The following is a 21295-nucleotide window of genomic DNA, read 5'->3' as shown; positions in this document are numbered from 1 at the left end:
TAGATGGGACTCACAGCAGCTAAAACAGCTGTGAAAATCCTTTACACAATAAATGTAAGTTTATCCAGTCTGTCCACCTATTTACCCTATCCATCTGTGTATCTATCTGTCTCCAGAGAGAGAGATGGGGGAAAGAGAAAAATAAAACAAAAGAATGCATGTGCATGAAGACAAACAGTTTAGAAGTTGTTGAAATCTTACTCAAGTGTTTTTTGTACAGGCAGTTTTCATGAAAACATTTGCAGGCCTGCGGGTATAAAAAAAAATCCAAAAAGAGCCTAAAATAAAAAGTGAAAGAAAAGAAGCTGGGCTCTTTCCTGTGGAGTTTGCCAGAGCACATCTGGAAGTGATCAGGGAGAGAGGCAGACCTGTCAGCCCAGCTTTGGGCTTCAAGCTGGAGCCAGGACCAGGGGAGGCCAGGACATGCTGGAGATCCTCCCTGCTTAAGCTGCACACACTATGCTGCACTTTCTACACTACATATGCATTACACTGCACAGTCTACACTGCATATTATATACCGTACAATCTACACTGCATATTCTGCACTGCACAATCTACACTGCATATTTTACACTGCATATTATACACTGTACAATCTACACTGCATATTCTGCACTGCACAATCTACACTGCATATTTTACACTGCACAATCTATAGTACAAATGGACTACACTGTACACTCTGCACTCCATATACACTACACTGCACACACTACACTGCATATTCTACATTGTGCTGCATAAACTGCTTTTTGCTGCACAATGTGCTATTGTCTTCTGTATCTACTGATTGAGCATAATGGGCAAAGCATGTGGTGCTTGGCATGCATTGCGTTTGCTTGTTTTCCACTGTTGTCACCCAGGTGATTCTATTGCTGTTATGAATTAGCTGATTTGTATGGTTCCAAATGTCCAGCCACATGTTTTGTAAAGCTGTGATGGTGTGTGTAATTAGTATGCATAAGATGGTCAAAGTTAGACGCTCCCACAATATATTCAGGACAAAAGGTCTCTATGTGTCTTTGACAGTGCCATTACTCTTAAATGCTGAAAAGCAGATACATCTGAAAGGAAGTGTTTCACCCAAGTTAAGCGTGCTGATTTTCACTGGTTGACCTGGGAGGGGAAAAAAAAGGTTAAGAGGAAAGGGTCTCTCCATCATGGTATCTGGTTAAGGAATCCCAGGTATTTGTGCGTACGTGTTTATTTAGGTGTGCGCATTCGGTGTGGGTGACCGGGGTTGTTGCTTGTGGCGAGCCCAGCGTGGCCTTTCCATTGAGCCAAAGCAGGGAAGCGTGGACAGACTGCTGTATTGATGAGTTTGTTCAGCAGACAGCCAGTGAGCTCCTGGCAGGAACACAGACGCTGTAGGAGGAAGGGGGAGTGGGAGGGGTGGAGGAGAAGAAATGGAGATGGAGTTTGTTGGCTTGCAAACAAATAAGGTAGAACAGCAGGATTAGTCATGCTAACTGAATGAAGATTTATGCTCAAGGAAATGGTGCTGGGGCTTTCTCTGTAGCCTGGAAGTGGGGGTGGGGATGTGGGGGGGGGAGTCCACAGTGTGAAGGCAGAGGTAGAGCATTAGCAGGGACCATTAATCAACCATTCACCGTCATGACGTTCAACCCAAAGGATGACGACTTTTCCTTTTTGCCCTCCCTTTAACTGTGTGGCAGTTCGACAAACTGAATTCCTTCACCCAGCGCGTTCAGGGAGGGTCTACCTGAATTTTCAGAACCCTCACTGCAGGGGGCCTTGCGGGGCGCAGTGGTGACCACAAACGCCATATTGCATTCAGATCCAATACTGTCAAATCCTGCAGCCTCTCAGAAGACGTTGGGAACCTCAGAATTACCAGCGAGACATCCCTGGTTATCATTCTGTCAGTGTCTGACTGCACTTCTCCCATCACCCTGGCAACCTGTATATGTTTCTATGCATCTCTCTCTCCCTCTTTCTCCCTCTCTCTCCATCAATGGTGATTCACAATTAGTCTCCCTCCTCCCACTTTCCTCCTCCTATATCTGCCTATATCCCTCAGCATTTCTCCTCCTCCTCTTCTCGCTTTCTAAATGTGTCCCTGAATTAACTTTGGCGATTTCGTTCAGGAGACAGAGAAATGGAAAGATCAGATTGCTATTGGATTACGGGGGGCGGGGGGGATGAGGTTTGGAAATGGAGCTGTAATATTTTCCAGGGGATAAGCACAGGACTGCCGTCTGGCACACCACGCAGGCCCCGCGGTTTTCCTCCGTTCCCTAATGTCTCCAAATCTACAAGCGTCTCTCTATTTGCCGTTTCGCTCCCGTCGCCGGAGAGGACTAATGAACATCTGTCTGTCTGTGAACCGCTGGCCGTACATCCACAGATGTGCTTCTCTTCACGTTATACTCTGAGGAAACCGACCCTGCGTTTAAACTCATCGCAAGCTTTCATTATTCCTATCATTTATCACTGTGTGCTTTGAGGGGACACAAACAGGCAAAGATAACAGTGTGAGGGGCGACACGATTCTCGATTGTATCATCGACTAGTTTTCAGGAGGTGGTTTGGCTCAGCTGATTTTGCTCCTGTCGAGCAGCAGTGTGGCTGCAGAGAGGAGCTTCTCTAAGCGGCTGCGTTCCCGCTCTTGATAGGCTTGCTCACTGAAAGGGGAGTAGTCTGTCCTCCCTCTGCGGGTGTTTTGGTTGGACTTGGGGGCTGAACGGGAGTCAGACAGCTGTGAATGCCATGTCTGTGGGCCTCGCTGAGCTAACGCTAACGAAAGAAATGGCAATTGATCCATCTGTGCGGCTATGAGTCAGAAGAAAAGTCTTTTCTGAGGAAAAGATTTCCACATTCATAACAGTGATGGCAGTCTGCACTTAAGCAGATGTATATTACCGCAACCAATGATGACATATTGGCTCAGAATGCTGCATGATACATCAAACACGCAAACCAAATGCAATCTCAGGGAGTGACATGAGCAAAACAGAACCTTCTGGACCTCACACCTGTTGCTTTTGTGGGCTGCTGCATGTAAGTTGCGCATCTCCTATGCATAAACAGGACCACCAATCCTCCAGTCTGCTGCCAGATGAGGATGGCTCCGCCCTGATGGACGACACATCCAGCCAATCGTCAGCCACTGTGGACAGTGAAGAAGAAAGGAAGGGTGCCTTAGAAAAGAGCATGTAAGTGTCCCACCAGCAAGACCTCACTACGCACCCACATTCACATCAGCTGGCATCTCTCATTGGCCAGACAGAAAAAAAGCCCCTTCTGAATAACCAAAAGGACATGGCGTTCCAGAGCCAAACCATTCTCATTTAGCTCATGTGAGATATCTTAATAGGTTTCCCACAATGTAGCCATTATTCCCTTTTTTCAACGTAATAGCTACCTGTGCTCATTTTCTAATTCAGCTTGGCTCATCGTTGTAGAAATGGGTTGAAATGTTACATCAGTTTCAAGCACAGACAAAACTTGCCCTGTATCAAAGTACTTGTGTTTATTTGTCTATTACACCATTATTGAGATTTGTGAGAGAGATGGAGAGAGGCCTGCTCTCTATCTGATTGCACAGCGCTACAGAGTGATTGAAGTGGCACTCTTGTTTAATAGCCTCCTTTTATTTTTCAGTCTCTAATAACACACTCTCCCTCTCTCTCTCTCTCTCTCTCTCTCTCTCTCTCTCTCTCTCTCCCCCCCCAATTACCTTTTAGCTATGTGCTGAAGGAACTCATTGAGACAGAAAGGTTATATGTGGAAGATCTAGGACTCATTGTAGAGGTAATCTCAGTCACTTATTTAACCACCATTATCACAAGGTTGCAGACCTCAATTCTTAGACTGGGGACACATGATGGGGGTGGGATATGCGGGACTGTGTGGCCAATCAGCTGCAGAGGTAGTTCGGGAGGTTGGCCACAGGCCTTGGTCAGAAGAGTATTTTATGCGCAAACCATAAATATACCAGGCTGTGGGAACTGATACAGCTTACATATAAAAGATGTGGAAGCGGGATTTATGCTAATCCAAAGAACCTAATTCGGTCTTTATTAAGACCTCAGGATGAATCATGACAAGGCAGCTTTTGCCTTCCCAGGACTCCAAGTAGAACACTGTTCTAAAATAACCACATGTGGTTGAACGAGTGCAATAATTCGATTCATTTCCATATTTTCAAGTCTCATATGTCCAGCAACATACCCATCTTTTCTCATGGGGTTCCAACAGGGTCAGGGTTTCAGTTATCATATAAAAAAACTATGGTGCCTCCAATGATGTTGCTGCAATGTTAGCTCAATGTTTTGAGAATGCTGTGGATCAGATAAGGTGTATTTTGTGAGTGCACATTCCATTCAAACCCAGACTTTGACCAAACGTCTAACACGTCCATGGCAGAAGCTGATGCGAAGAAATTGATCACATGTGGAAGTGAGCCTTGTTCTGAATGATTGTGCGATTTGCATGCCATCCAAGACCGACCTTATTGTGATGTGGTCTGCTCTTACAGGGCTACATGGCTACAATGAACAGCAAGGGAGTACCAGAGGACATGAAGGGAAAGGACAAAATTGTGTTTGGGAACATTCACCAGATCTATGACTGGCATAAAGAGTAAGCACCCCTCTCAGTATCTCAGCACCACTCTCTGTGCTTGCTTGTGCAGGGAGAGTGAGTCTTCCGTCTCACTTATCTCACACCTGTGTAAACTGCAGAGTGGGGAACCCCAGGTCTGGTCCTGAGGTGCTGCAGTCTAGCAGGTTTTCCAGACTCTTACACATCTCAGAGGTGCAGCGGGGAATGGAAGCTGAATTAGGGTAGACGGTTGACCTGTGGAGGCTGTGGCCCTACAGGAACAGAATGGAGCGTATGTCTGCACGTCTGCGCACAGAGGGGCCTCCCCCTCCCCACCCGCCTGATCCTCTGTCTCTTCTCCCTGCAGCTATTTCCTGGGAGAGCTGGAGAAGTGCGTGGCCGAGCCGGAGAGACTGGCGCAGCTCTTCATCAAGCACGTGAGACACACTCTCCTACACATACTCAGTCGGGGAAGTGTGTGTGTGTGTGTGTGTGTGTGCACGCGCGCATGTGTGTGTATTGGAGGGGGGCGTGGGGTGGGCATCAACACGTACTTCCTGTAGATATCTTAGGGGTCAGGGTCTCAGCAGTACCAAGACAACAAAAAAACTTTTTTTTTTGCGCCTTGGCACGCGAGAGCCTGGCCTCTCCCTCCTCTCTGTCTCCCTCTTGCTTCCTTGTTATGGGGCTCTTTCCTCAGAGCTCTGACTGTTTTAAGTGTCGCTTTGGCTGGCTGCCACACAGATGTGACCCAACGGGGTCCGGAAGCATGGAGGGGGAAAAAAAATTAAATTTAACAATAAATACCGGCGTAATTGCTTCATGGAGCAAAACTCTCTGTGAAGGAGAGTCCCCCCCCCCCCTTGCCTGAAGATCACGGATCCCATAACAGCAAGCTTACGTTAGGGCCTCAGCCTGAAACAGAAACTGTGCGCTGAGCCCGGGCAAGATAAACAGCGGCCTGAGCAAATAAACAGCTGCGCCAGGGAACAGGGCGAGCTCTTACGGAGGAACGGGAGCCGAGCAGGGGAGAGGGGGAGAGCTGCAGCCGCAGGGAAACAGGAAGCGCCATCCATGTGCACGCTGCTGCCCATAGGTTGCACTGGAGGAGCGCTGAGTTCCACTCCCGTCATTTCTCAGGGTCCTGTGGCACCCGCCCCCTCACTGCCCCCCTCCCCGGCCCCCACCTCGGCCCCCGCCTCGGCCCCCGCCCCGGCCCCCGCCCCGGCCCCCGCCCCAGCCCCGCTTTCTTCATTACACAAGCTAGCTTAATTAGCCAGATCGAATTACTTGCCCCAGGCCCCCGAAATGATTTAATAAGACAGAGTGCACTCCTCACGCAATCAGCTCGAATACATTCCGGGAGAGAGCGGAGCGGAGAGCGACCTGACTGGGATGGAGAGAGAGCCTCATGCCGGACATGAGGGCAGGAGCATGCGAGGGTCTGGCCAGACTACCTGAGGGCGAGCCATCTTCTCTCTGACTGGGCCGAGCAGAGCCCTCTCCCACACACACCCTGCTTCACCTTGCCCCTGACTATCTCCTCTCTCGCTCTGTAGCTCACAGAGAGGCAGGTTATAAATAGGACCCCAGTCTCCATGCTACACACATCAGTGCTGACTTTGCTGGGGCCAGATGCCGCCGTTTCCAGGCAGCACCATAGGGGAGTGTGGGGGGTGCCTGGCAGATCATACCTGCTTTTACAGCCACATTTAGCATCGCTGCGGTTAAATTATACATGACCCGACGCGCTCTCCCGCACTCAACTCCATTACAGCTAAAAGGCGCCGTGTGGCTATACCACTCAGGCTCTTACTTACACAAGACTGCGTCCTGAAAAGTGAGCAAGCCTGCTGTGAAGCGCCATGTAACAGGTTCTCTGATGCTTTGATTTCCCAAATTTACACGTTTCAGGTTAACGAGGCAATACCTGTTTCGCCACACTTCAGAGTCAGTTCTGACCTATATATACTGGTGCACTCTTAGCAATACTCTGTACCAGACCCCAAATGACTGATCAGGGCCAGACTAAGCCATTTGTGCAGCTGGATCTTTAGTGAAGCAGTTTTAGGTTAAGTACCTTGCCCACAGGTACAACAGCAGTGCCCCAAGGGGGAAATGAACCAACAACCTCTCGGTTGTGAGTCCTGCCCCTTATGACTACACCACACTGCTGACAATATATTGGTGTGCCCTATTCAGGCATCTCCCTGTGCCTCAAAGTGCCTCAGAGGCCTGTGGGATGTTGCCGTGGGATGTTGCAGCTCCAGGATGCAGGCTTCAGAGCCTACTGTACGCATTCTAGCTGTTGGTGAGCAGCTACCACAGGGTGTCACACTGCACCGTTGCTCATGCTGCACCACGGGGCGGCATGCTGTACCATGGGGCAGCACACTGTGCTGGGTGCAGAGGCGTTCCAGCTGAAACTGGCCCCTGTGCCCTGCATGCTCACTGAGCTGCGTGCTGCATGTCCCGCTGAGTGCAATATCAGTTCCCGGAGAGAAATAAGCCCTCGAGAACGCTGATAGCACATCAGGTGCAAGCACTGCCGCCTCAGAGGGAGGCTGCATGTTGTAATATCACCAATATTGAATTAGTTTATTGCACAAATGGACCCCCTTGGTGTTCTGCTTCCCTTGATTGGATAATGCGTTTTCTTGTGAACATTCCGCTGTCATAAATGCCCCCATCATCAATCCAAATTCATTTTTCTGTCTGAGAAATAAATCAGTCTGCATTTTGCTATCGTTTCATCAGAGCATGAGAGACATACAATGCACTTGAACCCCCCCACCCCATACATATATATATATATATGTCAAAAGTCAAAAGTTTGGACACTTTTCTTTATTTATTTTTACCATTTCCCACATTTTAGAATAATAGCAAAGACATCAAAACTATGAAACATAAATGGAATTATGGAGTGAAATATGCACAAAATATTAGCGTCACCCCCAGTGCGTGTGTGTGCTTTGCATTTCAGGAGCGGCGCCTGCACATGTATGTGGTCTACTGTCAGAACAAACCCAAGTCTGAGCACATCGTGTCAGAGTACATAGAGACCTACTTTGAGGTGAGTACTTTGGTCCGCACCACCTGCTCGTGATTACGCGGGTGGTGTGCTGTGCGTCCCTCCGCCCTGCGCTGCGGTAGTGGCCGGATCCAGTGAAGGGCTTAATTATGTCCCTGAACTCAAAAGGTTCAAAGGAAAGTAGCCCCGCTTGAGTCGATTGGTTGGATGTATCAGGCGTTCAGAAATCAAATACATAAACTTCCATTACCCCTTAAGACTGAATGGAAGCTTTTGAATGTCAACCTCAGAAGAAAGTTTAGCCAGACCTACCGTGCACACATAAAATCAATATCCCTAGATTTATGCATGTTCAGTATCTCCAACCAAGCTCCTTTTACTTGAGTTTCATTTATTACACAACTTCCGTCATAAAAACAGACACTGAAGAATAAGATGTGTTTTTTACTATGAATCAGCTATTCTGCCTTGTCCCCTCTCTCATAGACATGCACATAGTCAGCAGAAAGTGAGTTGGTCTGTGGGCTGAGTAAAGTTGCATAGTGGCAGCAGTCTGTGGGTCACGTATGAGTGTCTTTGCCCCTGCCTGTCTGCAGGAGCTCAAACAGCAGTTGGGGCATCGCCTCCAGCTCAACGACCTGCTCATCAAGCCGGTGCAGCGGATCATGAAGTACCAGCTACTGCTCAAGGTGAGACATGGGCCTTTCTGGCTTCCGCCAGCAGATTCGGGATCAGTTTACCCATCCTTAATCTGACTCCAGTTATTATGCGTAAATGGTGAAGGTTGATCCCTGATCAGGGGCATGATCGCTTGCTCAAAGCGAGCTGCTGTAAGCAAGAGCTTGGAAACCCTGCATGTTTCCCCGTATCATGAAGTGCTGAGTGCCTTATAATTTAGGCCTGTGAAGCCTTGTCTGGCCTGATCAGCACATTTACAAAGGTCCCCCATGACCAGCACTGCCTAGCCCTACTCCATAGATCCTTGGTTAGCAATCAAGGCGTACTCTGTCATCTTGAGTAAATGAGAGCTGACTGGCTGCGCTCACAAAAAGACGAGCCGATTATGTCACGCAAGGTCTGAAACAGCAGCAGGTGACGAATGGCTGAGGTTAATGTCTGTGGGCAATCTGCAGGGGAAGACAGAATGTGTCTCTGCAGACCCTGTTGGGCTCCATTAGCCCAACATAAAACAACGTGAGGTGAGCGAGTGACACTATTTACTCTCCGCCGGGCACAATAAACCTCTCTGTCTGTTAGAGCGCAGATACACCTTTCCAGCAGTCAATAGACACTTTGACAGGTCAGGCGATTTTACCTGTGTTTTCTCGAACAGGACTTCCTGAAGTACTACACCAAGGCTGGGATGGATACCACAGAGCTGGAGGTTCGCATATATTCTCCTTAAAACAGCGCTTGCATGCTTTGGAAGTAAAAGATCACAATGTGTATTATTCCTGTTAAACAATTATTTACCTTTAATAACTCTTATTGCTTAATGAGTAAGTATATAAGGCTTTAGATAAAGATGTTGAGGCCAACATTGATCAGCTTCACCAGTATAGTATTTCATAAGCTATTCTCTGCACTCTGGATATCTCTCAGTCTTCCATTTCCTAGACGAGACTTGACTTTTGGCATCTTATAGAATGATAAAGGGACCACTACCTTTAAGTGCAGATTGAGAGTCTATTCATAGTTTATAGGCCGCTTTCTCTCAACATGTAAAACTTGCTTGACGAGCAATATACATGCTAAACCACAACTGATGAAAAAAAAACAGCATTAAACCAATGTGTGTATATATATAGTCATATCTTGTGGTACCGTATTAACAACAGTGATGGCAATGTCCCTCCCTCATTATTAAGATGAGATAATAAGTACACAAACACTATATGACCAAATTATTACTGATACTATTGTCACTGCCGTAACTACTGCAACCCTCTGTCCCTTCCAGAAAGCAGTTGAGGTGATGTGCTTTGTGCCCAAACGCTGTAACGACATGATGAATGTCGGGAGGCTGCAGGGGTTTGAGGTGAGGCTCCAGACCACACACTACAGGAACAATGGTCTGTGATTTCACTCCACAGATTTTAGATCTGTTTGATGAGGCATCAGCCTTGGGTTCATGACCCCCAAAGGTATTTCCTGTACTGCCAGTGTGGAGGTCAGATGCTTAGTGGTGCGTGACTCCCCTGTGCCACTCACTCTCCCTCTCTCTCTCTCTTTCCCTCTTTCTCTCTCTATCTATCTCTCCCTATCCCCTTTCTATCCCTCTCTTTCCTTCTCTCCCCCTCTCCCTCCTTCACTGCCCCTCTGTCTCTCTCTCTCCCCTGCCTCCCTCCCTCTCCCGCTCTCTCTCTCCCTCTCAGGGGAAGATCACGGCCCAGGGGAAGCTGCTCCAGCAGGACACCTTCATGGTGACGGAGCAGGACGGCGGCCTGCTATCGCGTGCGAAAGAGAGGCGGGTCTTCCTGTTCGAGCAGCTGGTGATCCTGAGCGAGCCCATCGACAGGAAGAAGGGCTTCTCCCTGCCGGGCTACATCTTCAAAAACAGCATCAAGGTCCGCTTGCCGATCCGTGTCTGAGTCCCCACCTGTGTTTGCCCTGTGCCTGTGATGGCACGGGACACGCCGTTAAGCCTCTTTCTCGTCCCGCATATCACATGACAAATACCCATCTGTCAGCCCGTGGCAAATATTTGCCCCTGTCCCTGCTTCCATTAATTGAGAGGAGCAGCGCTCTGTCAGCCAAGAACAGAGACATAGAATAAAGAACATTTAAACAACAGAAAAGTTGCAAACAGTGTGCATTTAGGTTCTGCTTTCCCTGGGTGCTTTTCTCTGAATCATGCTCCTGAAATCCCACCATCCTCCTGTTGACTGATTATATTTCAGTGAGCTGCTGTCTGAATGCAAGGAACAGAGACATAGAATATAGAATATGACATCATAAACAGTGTGCGTTTTGGTGTTGTTTCCCCTGGGTGGCTTTCTCTAAACCCTACTCCTGAGATCCCGACACTCCCCTGCTTGACTGATTACATTTCAGCGAGCTGCTATCTGAATGCTGATCTCTATTTGACTTCTCTTATCAGTCTGCTGTAAGTGCTGTGTGAAAGAAATGTGTCATGGTGTATTTGTTCTTCGTCTTGTGCTCAGCGCGTGTCTTTTCCCTCAAACAGTGTAGACACAAAGATAACAGTCACAAGCAATTCAATTTGTTTAGTGCTGAAATGTAACATTGGCCTGTGAGCAATTAATTTGCTGAAGAAATAATATGACGATCAGACTTGTCTGACTTGTATTACTAAGTACTTTACTAAGCACTGTTTCTGAGTGTTTATCCGATTTATTTTCGCCACTTATAGAACTGAAAGCCTGAGTGTCACTTTGTGTGCAACTTCCTATGCTGGTGTGTGATTGTATCCGTATGGCTATGTGTGGAAGGTGACACCTCTCTCTCATGGATGAAGCTCTGGTGACTGTGATGTATGGTAGTGTACTTGACTTCCCTTGTCTAGTCAGGTTGCTCAAGTTAACTGCAGTAGTGCTTTAATGGTGTTGTGCTTACAGTCGTTAGTCTGGGAGTGTTGTTAGTCTGGTCTGACACTGTTGCTCATTCAACTTGAATGGATACACTTCTGTTCTTTTTTGCTTTGAAATTACTCTGGATAAGAGCATCTTCTAAATGGATGAAATGTATTGTAATGTAATATAATGTAAGGTCTCTGTGCAGGCACATGTAGAATGTGCCACCCTCTCTCTCGTGTGTAACAGTCTCTGTGCAGGTGTGTGTGCGCAAGGTGTCACCTCTCTCTCTCATGTGTGACAGTCTCTGCGGGATGTGTGTGGGGAAGGTGTCACCTCTCTCTCTCATGTGTGACAGTCTCTGCGCGGGTGTGTGTGTGGAAGGTGTTACTTCTCTTATGTGTGACAGACTCCGCGTGGGTGTGTGTGTGGAAGGTATCACCTCTCTCTCTCGTGTGTGACAGTCTCTGCGCAGGTGTGTGTGTGTAAGGTGTCACCCTTTCATTCCTGTCATGTGTCCCCCAGGTCAGCTGCCTGGGGGTGGAGGACTGTGTGGATGGAGACCCCTGCCGCCTGGCTCTGACGTCTCGGGGGGCTGACGGCAACACGGTGCGTTTCGTCATGCAAGCGGCCACGCCCGACATCCGCCAGGGCTGGGTGACCGACGTGGGCCAGATACTGGAGACCCAGCGCAACTTCCTCAATGGTAGGAGGAGACTGCCAGAAGCAGGGTGGAAAACTGACCCCAGTTTAGCTGATCTCCCCCACGAATGTTACTGCACTTATGCAGCTCTGTCTGAAGCAGTTTAGCTGATCTCCCTGTGGGTGCTGCTCTCTCTCTTCTCCTCAGCCCTGCAGTCACCCATTGAGTACCAGCGTCGGGAGAGCAAGTCCAACAGCCTGGGCCGCGCCATGAGGGCACCCCCTGCAGCCGCCGCTTCCCTGCGGCCCCACTCCTCCGCCTCCATCGACCGGCAGCGCCTGCCCAGCCTGCGCTCCTACAACAGCTCTCTGCCCTCCCTCTACCTGCCCAGCCAGGGGCTGGCTGACCCCCCCTCACAGCAGGAGGTAGGCCTCCCGCACCCCTTCGCTGAACACAGCTCAACTGCCCCATGATGTGCTGATCGCTTAACGGCTTCAGTGCTCGACCAACAGCGTATACACTGACCCGTCTCACGTTTCCCCCAAGCCAACAGTCGCATTGAGCCCTCACACCAAGCTCACTCAGCTAAAATGATTTTGGGACAGGTCCATGCATCACAGAGACAGACTGAACAGATTGCCACTTTGGTATCGAAATTGCATTACATTGCGTTATTATCATTTAGCAGCTGTCCGACTTCAATAGGTTACAACAGGTTATTTTGTCCATATATACAGCTGGATATTTACTGAGGCAATTGTGGGTTAAATACCTTTCCCAAGGACACAACAGGGGTGTTGTATTTTTAAATACATTTAAACCTCAAAAGATGGTGCCATAGTCCTTGCAGCAGTATCTGTGTTATTTAATTGTGACCAACAATAGTGGTTTTCCTGTTAAATGATGTTTGGGATGATGGAAATGTAATTGTAAAATGTGTGATTCCTTAGGGGACATCATAAAATAACCGACAGCTCTCCATTTCAGGAGAAAAGGCTGTGTTGTGCAGGAGACTCCAGCGAGAGCGCAGTTTATGAAAGCAGCCCTAACCGAATACACTACTTTACCTAGACTCAGCTTGCTTGTTTCGCCTCTTGAATGATAATAGAAGGCACTCAGAATTTAGATATTTTGGAGATGCCTTTAAAAGACCTGAGTCAGGCCAATACCTCTCTCTTTGCCTTTTTGTGGGGTTTTCTTTCCAATTCAGTCCTTGGTGTATTTTTGTATATCGTCATTCTGCACTAATACATAACCTGCTCCCCTTATTTTTAATAATTGTGCATTGTGTGTGTGTGTGTACATACACACCTGGGTCTGCTGCTGGGACACACACAGATGGAGATCACAGACACTAGTACAGAAATGCCATATGAAAAGACACCATGGGAGATAACCTTCATGAGCAGTAAAATAAATCTTCAGAGGATTCTTACTCTTTACTGAGAGTGTGTTTAATGGAATGTAGCACCCAGATAAGCTCTCAATAAAACTAGTCCTATACATTTTTTACAGAATATTGCATTGCTCGGGTCAAGCATGATGTTTCTTCAACAATGGAACAACAATTACCATATGAATAAAAACATGTAAAATGACATGTAAAATATAGGATTAGCATTACTTTGTGTATTGTATTTTATATTGTGGTAGATAACACCATCTGTACCCCTCCCACCCCCTTCTCTCAATAGCTGGATCATTGAATTATTGGATCACTGGATCATTGCTTTTCACCTTATACCTGATAAAGCTATAAGGTGAAGCTGTGCTATGCTGTGCTTATGTTAGCTCATCACTGACTGTCCCACACTCTCTGTGTCTGTGCAGCTCAGGCTGGCTCACCAAGGGCCTTTGGAGTCGAACCCGAGCTCCCAGACCACATCCCCCGCTCATGTGCAGCTGGCCTTCCCCGAGCAGTCGGGCCCGCCCTTGGTGCCGCAGCCATACCAGGGTGTCTCCAATGGCCTGTGCCCCCCTGCCCAGCACAACACACAGGTATGCAACACTCACAGAGCCCTCTGCTGGGACCAGAGGAGAGCTGCGGCGTGGTTTCACCTCTCACAGGACTGCATGCTAATGTCTGGCTATCAAGGAATTACCGCTTAGGTCAAAAAGCATTTTGAATCTGCTCATTTTGGACAGTGTATATAAGTCAAGCAGAGGTGTGCTGTAATTATCCCAGCATCATGAATGATGAGAGCTCAGTGATTTAATGCTGCTGCTCTACTGTACATTACATGAATACTGATTTGCAGTGGCAGTTACTCCTATGGTTCTGTTTCATACTGGAAGACAAACCCATAACATAAACATGTTGCCATGGGACCTTCACTTACACAGTAAATGCATTTACAGAGAGTTGTTTAAAATACTAGTCCGAGGGAAGCAATTACTTCACTGAAGATAAAATACGGTGAAATTTACTTTCATACAATTTCCCTTTGGAGGTTACTGAAGGAGACAACCTCTGCTTTTAAACACTTTTCCTGTTTTCAAAGAAGCACATCTGTGAGCTCACATGGACTGAAATGTGTTCTTAAAAACAAAATTTAAGCACACTGAGTTATGAAATTGAGCACCCATCAAATTTACAGTACACAACCTAATATGTTATTACAACAGCAGTTATTGAATATTTGGCATTAAACTTGAATTTTCAAATAACTGAAATCTTTTTAAAAATCTATGAGCCAGTTATTGTCAATAGCTGAACTTTTTTCCTTCTTGCATCAAAAATGAGCTCTTCTGTGCACACTGCCACTTATTAAAGCATTAATGATTTCCCATAATCCCCCACAAACATACTCCTTAAGTTTGCAAGAACAAAATTAAAGTTCAAGATGGAATTCTCTGTGGTCTTAAGCTGCTCTTCAATGCAAAGGAAATAAGATGCTTAGTTTTTCTTACTTTCATGCCACAAGTTTTAATTCATGTTTAACCATACCACCCCCTCACATCTGTGCCTTAGCTAAGCAGCATTCGTTCTTTTGAAATTATTCCAAACCAGAAACTGTTTCTGTAGTTTTTCACAACAGCAGAATCAGTGTTTTTTTCCACTTAATGGTCTCTGGGTGAGGCATTCATGCTGGTGGAATTTTTTACGTGGAGCATGCAGGACATAACCAGAGCTTATCATGTGAACTGCATGGAGGTTTTAGTTGACAAACACAGTAGCCCTACAAGACTGTGAGGGATCTCACAAGAAGCCTGAATCCAGTAGAGTTTATTTACTTTATTTTGAGGAAGCCTATGGGTAGAAGGCCTGTGTTTAAATATGTAGATTATTTCTGCAACAAGCATTTTACAGTCAGGCAACTTAATCTCTGCATGCGGATAACGCAAATGCACAGAACATACAGAAATGTTTGATGTTTAAAACAGCAGCAACAGCAAATATGTGCCATGACACTTAACTTGCAATTCATTTGCTCACACTGTAAAGCAGTACAGCAGACCTTAAACTCATTGAGATAGCTACATGTTGCTCACATGGTCACTTTCTCCCCTGTCCACTTGGGCCCAGTAAAGTGAAATCCTTGAACGTCTCCTGTCTTTTACCTACACAGGGATGCTCAGAGGAGACTTCAATATATTTTTGTACATATACTGCATGTATTCATTGAAAATTATTAAAATGATTAAGATTAAACATCTCCAGCTACTAAAAGACTAAAAGCAAAAAGTTAGAGTTGGATAGCTCTGCACAAATCTCCTTTTGTAGATGAAGGCCCAAAAAGTGAGGTTTATCCAGATGGAAACAGGTTATTTTTTGTGTGTCTCCAACATTAAAGGGCACTGTGCTATGATAGATTCATAATCCAAGAAGAAAATTACAGTGCACTGACTTCTGTAAGATGTCTCTAAGTTCCTTGAAATGCCTCATGATTTGGTGACAAAGTTGGCAACCCTGCAAAGAACATCGTGTCCTTATTTCAACCCCCCCCAATAAGACAATGGATGTTGCTCATGTGTGACACACATTGCACTGTGTCAGCCACTATTGTGTGTGATAAGGTAGCTGACCTAAGCTGCTGGGTCCAGTGGTGTTAAGTCCTCACACTTTCTTTGCAGGAAACTCCTCAGTGGCTCTCTCTCCAGTACAAATTCAAAACATCCTGTTGTTACGCCTTGGAGGTACAGTGAGGAAACTGCAGATTCGGGGGGGGGCGGCACTGAGGAAAGACGCCCATCCTCACACTGAGGGCGCCATGGCAACAGATAACCCCTCGCACTTAAGCCTCTATCCTATTTATTCAGGCTCCATGGGATTGGCGCAAAAACAAACCTTCCCCTGTCAGAAGCCGGCGTGCATGAAAGAGATCCTTATCGCGGACCCGATCACTCTTGCCTCCAGATTTTAATTTTGTCTAATTCTTTCCCCCTCCGGGAGAGGGGTGTATTTATTTTATGGGAAATTAAATGGTTCAGTTTAATTGGTTGATGGGAAGCTCTGCTCTAAACACAAAAGCTATCTGCCGGACATGGGGGGGGGGGGTTGGGGGACAGCAGTGTCTGTGTAGATAAAATGAGGTATTGTCAGCAATATGTGTTTGAGTCCGGTGTTTTTATGAATGATTGTCTTGGTTTTAGTATCTGTTTGTAAAAATTCACCTTGGTTGAGCTGGTGGTATTGGACCATCAGAGCTTTTGGGCCATTCTGAGTTCTGGGCAGGACACAGTGGGCCGAGCTTCTCTCTCACACCTGACATTCAGATTCTCAGCTTGTGGTGTATCATTTAGGTGTTAAATGAGACTTTGGACACCGGGTCAGTTTTTTACATTGGTGAAATGCCACCTGTCTGCTGCTCCAAAGCTGTGTGACATGCTGCACTGAACTACAGTTACTAAACAGTGTAACAATTAGCCTTTGTAAGCCTATCTGGAAAAGAACATCTGCTGAATGACTAAATATAAATGCAAAGCCTTCAGCTTCAGCTACTATACAAAATTTTTTTTTCAAAAGGTTTTCTTAAATAAATGCATGTTGTCTTATTGTTCTCAAAGGGAAGTAAAAAGTAAATACTTGAGTGTGCCCAAGAATGGGTTCCCTTCAAAAAGTCAGACTGAGACTTGTATTCAGCCACATTTGGCCTGTGGAGGAAGAGAGGGGCAGCCCTGAAAATTCAGAGCACTTTTGGCAAAACCTAAATTGCTGTTTTAAACAAGTTGTTTTTGCATGAGAACACAGGGGAGCAGAGGCTATATCTGACACAATGGCTTCTAACAGTGTTCATGTAGATAAAGTCAGTCTGTCCTCAGTTTCTTTGAGTGGCGCAACCCTGCTCCTATATAAAGAACACCTTACTTATGCCTATAGTACTCCTCAACAAAGGTTTGTTGAATACTCAAGGTTGTTCCCTCCTTGCATTTTTGTACTGTGAATTAATTAACCTGGGAACTGAAAGAAATACAGCCAACTCTGGTAAGATGTGGGCTAGCTGGTAGTGAAGCCACAAGCAGTGCCCTCTAACAGCCCAAAATTACTCCATGTGTATTTCGGCACAAAATTTGAGGCACAACCATGGCATTTCATCACCTAAGGACTCAAAATAGGATTATTTCTATCAAGTTATACTCTAAATGGGAAAGGATCTGCAAAATGCAAACTCAGACTTTGTTTACACCAATTAAGTCTGTAGATATAAGATTCTTTCCTATTCTTTCCTATTTTCAGCTTAGTTCCTTACACAAGGTTCCTCCTCTCTGTGGCAGAAGCACTATATTGTCCTCCCGTTGTAATGCAGTAAGTGCAGACAGTTCGGAATTCATTACGCAGTCGTTTTGCTAAACAGAAAGTTAATTAAATCGCAGTGGGGGGGTTCCCAGACATTAAAACTAATAATTAAGCCCTAATAAAAAGTAACAAGAGGGAGAAACGGGCCCTCCCTGAATTGAAATAAAGTAATGTTCGCGAGGATCAAAAGCAGGTACACCACCTGCCAGGCATGCTCATATCTTCTTTCCCAGTGTATTTACCCTCTGCTCATGAAATTTCACAATTACACACAAATTAGCATTTTCCTCATAACATGGTTTGCTGGTATCGTGCCATTGTGTGCATTTTTAGAAAGACATCAGTGTTGCTCTATGAGCAGGCAAAACACAGAAAAACATTTGGTAGGAGGAAAGCAAATATTTATTACCTGAAGTGTGCTTCCAGTCTTGGCTTTTTGACCTTCCTTCTACTGTCTATGTTTGTTTAAATGATATTGATTAAAATAATGTTAATCAAAAACAACATTATATAAAAACAATATTAATGAAAATCAATATAGAAAGTGTATGTGTTTGTGTGTGTTTATTACACTAACCTCTAAAAAATCTTAAACTTTCTACTTCTTTGTCAACAATTCAATAACTTTCCACCCATGTACCCCCTATGTTTGCTGGGAGAGCTTTAAGAGACTGTTAAAAGATGCTGTATCTTTTCTGTTTTAAATTTCTGTTTATTTTTGAACTGATCATGGGGGAGTAAAAATTGTTTAAATTACCATGATGACACTTGCAAGTGAGAGGAGATAAGAATTTATGATTTATAAATTACAATAAACATTTATATTGCATATGGGTGCAGTAGGTTCAGTTCATGGTTCTATATTTCACCTGATGGCACGCAGATCAACCTTTAACCATAATCTAGTTTTTGTTTTGTTTTTTAAGGCAGCACAGCTATAAACGTAAGTTATTGAATGTAATTAAGCATATATTTTTGTGATGGTTATACACACTTCCCACTGTTTGGCATGGCTTGAGTTCCATCACACCTGCAGGAATGTGGAGAGCACCTCAGTTTGCATTTATTTCGAGTTGCTAGTGCAGCAGAAAAAAAGGTGTGCATTTTGGACTGGAACATTGATTTGTTATTTCTCAGAGAAATGGCGCATTCTGATTGGTTAACCGTTTTCCTCTGATCCATCATTTTTTATTAGTAGTCGATTTTGCAATGCTGCTATTTACTGTCTCCTCCAGACTGTTGAAAAGGTTAGGAGACCAGCAGCCCTGACGCCAGGTCGCAATGTCAGCTCAGTCAGACATTGAGAGACCTGTGCCGAAGTGCTGAAGAGACCCGTCCCGAAGCGTGCCATTCCGTTCATTCAAAGTTACTGTGTGCTTGTGCGCTTATGAGCATGCTCAAATCTCCTGCCACCCGTGGAGACTTACAGCCTGCCTCCCGTGTTCTTCCCACAGAGAGTGAGAGAGGGCTGCCCCGGGGCCACAGCGGGGGTCACGGGAGGCCTCCCACCCAGCTCGTCCGGTGCGCCGCGCTCGGGCAACCTGAGCCAACTCACCGAGGACGACCTGTAAACACTGGGACTGTCTGACGCCCGCCACTCGCCCTCTCGCTCTGACCCACACCCACGGGCGCCTGCCGTTTGGACTCTTCTACCACCGTTATTGTGATCATTGCTAGATTACTATAAGGATTTTTTGTTGTTATTATTGTTGTCATTGATTATATTCTTCTTTTCAAGCCTTTCTTATTTACCTTCGTTCTGACACGAATAACCCCGGATGTTGAGGAATTTGTTCTTTTTTTTATATCAAATCAGCTGGGGTCAAATGTATGGGGAGAATTTTTGCATTTCTCCCACTCTTTTAACTGACATCCTGACTTGTTTGTGGAGGAGGAAAAAAAGGCAAGACCATATGTATTTCAAAACTGAGCGGTCACTGCATTAGGCGTGTATGTACCAATACGAGCAATGCTCTTTTCGTGGTCCTCTGGAAACCAGGATGTTCTGCTAAAAACAGATTATCCGCACTTCAGCAAATGTCCATAACTCCTCCTCTCAGAAGGTTGAGTGCAAAGGACACTGGGTCAGCAGAAGCAGTGCAGTACAGAAATCCTGAGGACTAAGACAAAACTCTTTCAAATAGGCCAACCACACTGACAGAGAACACAGTATACCTTTTCCACTGCACAGCTGGTACCAGGCTGGCTCATTATACACCTCTCCCACTATAGAGCTGAAACCAGGCTGGCTCATTATACCACTTCTCACTGCACAGCTGGAAACAGGCTGGCCCATTATACCCCTTTTCCACAGTAGAGCTGGTACTAGGCTGGCTCATTACACCCCTTCCCACTGTACGCCTGGTATCAGGCTGGGTCATTGTACCACTTCCCACTGTAGAGCTGGTACCAGGCAAGGTCCTTATAGAGAACATAAACATGCAAAGGGAGAACAGTGTGTACCACAGTCACTAATCACAGAAAATACCTACCACTGGATAGAACAGAGTGTACGGTAATGTATAACAGCTGTGGGTGATGCAATGGAAAAACAGTGGTGCTGCACTGGGCCAGCCAGCTTTGGCTCCAGGACCTGGTTGCCCAGATCCAGCCCTGTGGTGGAAAAAAGCCATGAGAAGTAGGCCAGAGGGCCATCATACCCAGGAATACGGAACACATTCATGGCTCCTAAGAAAGTGTGGGTGAGGGTAATTTGCCCCCTGGTCAGGATACATATTTTATATGCATGCATACAGAGGAAGGGGCTGAGGGAAATTTTGCAATCGGTATTTTGCAAGTCTCCATGACAGAACCAACTTGGGCTGCAAGTGAATTGTCAGCGCTGGTGAGAAGAGCACTCCCTCACAGCCACACGTTACCCATAATTCAGTTCATTCCTTGCAATGCTACCAAGGCTAAATGGAACAGAAAGCAACCCTGTGGGGGAAAAAAAAGCTTTCTATCAGCCACCGGATGTGTAATTTACAATCAACCTACAGCTGCCCTCATATTTCAAATGAACCAGATTTAAAACAACTGAACAGCAAGAGTCAAAACTATCATTGGAGACCAGGACGAGTCCTTTTCACATGGTTCAAAGGGATATTTGACATTGGCAGCTTAGACTACAGATGTCAGTCAGAACTGACAGAGTGCATCTAATCGAGGTGGCTAGAGGACATAGCAACAGTATTGTTTTATCGTTTATTAAATGAGGGAACCAAAGATCATTTGGAGATGCTATTATACGTCTACCCCTCCCCTCATCATTTAATTTGATACTTATTTCCCCATAATATATCCCCATTACCTTGCTACCCCTAATATAACCCCATATTCATCCCCATCATTTTGTATAGCAGCCTCTTTGTTATTCGTGTTGAGTTTTTAGTCCAGGTCTAAAATCTGAAGTTGATGTGGAAATCTGTGGGTCTTGTCAAAAAGTAAGAACTTTTCAGGCCCTGAATTCTCAGTGCCATTGTTTCCTGGCCATTGAGGACTATTGTATGCTTGCTCTTTTGCATGTTCTACAGAAGAAAAGATGCCAGAGATGAAACTAGATGGACTAAAGGACGAAAATGAGCAGGAGGGATTGATTCAATCAAATGCCTGACCGTAAGCAGCCTGCTGCTGTATCATATCAAATAAAAATCATCTTTTTTGAAATACATCTGTGTTGTATTTGTAGTGCGAAAATAGCTGTCTGCATACACACAGTCCTAGAAATGTTTTTTATGCCACACAGTGATCAGTGAAGACAAGTCAACAGGAAACTGTTG

At 45.8% G+C, this 21295-nt stretch overlaps 1 protein-coding gene across 1 annotated transcript in view; it reads left to right on the top strand.

Annotated features, from left to right (window-relative positions):
- arhgef25b (Rho guanine nucleotide exchange factor (GEF) 25b) overlaps positions 1-19102 on the top strand; it is a 49197-nt gene extending 30095 nt beyond the window's left edge. Inside the window, exons 4-16 of the mRNA XM_036531190.1 lie at positions 3055-3179; positions 3711-3777; positions 4505-4608; positions 4937-5006; positions 7556-7645; positions 8200-8292; positions 8937-8987; positions 9564-9641; positions 9979-10170; positions 11662-11842; positions 11987-12204; positions 13610-13777; positions 18971-19102. Of these exons, the coding sequence (XP_036387083.1) occupies positions 3055-3179; positions 3711-3777; positions 4505-4608; positions 4937-5006; positions 7556-7645; positions 8200-8292; positions 8937-8987; positions 9564-9641; positions 9979-10170; positions 11662-11842; positions 11987-12204; positions 13610-13777; positions 18971-19087 (1554 nt within the window). The 3' untranslated portion in view covers positions 19088-19102. The remainder of the gene's footprint in view (positions 1-3054; positions 3180-3710; positions 3778-4504; positions 4609-4936; positions 5007-7555; positions 7646-8199; positions 8293-8936; positions 8988-9563; positions 9642-9978; positions 10171-11661; positions 11843-11986; positions 12205-13609; positions 13778-18970) is intronic.
- The last annotated feature ends 2193 nt before the right edge of the window (positions 19103-21295 follow it).

Source organism: Megalops cyprinoides, chromosome 6 (genome assembly GCF_013368585.1).
Source record: "Megalops cyprinoides isolate fMegCyp1 chromosome 6, fMegCyp1.pri, whole genome shotgun sequence".
NCBI classification, from domain to species: Eukaryota; Metazoa; Chordata; class Actinopteri; order Elopiformes; family Megalopidae; genus Megalops; species Megalops cyprinoides.
This window is presented reverse-complemented; position numbering and strand designations above follow the sequence as displayed.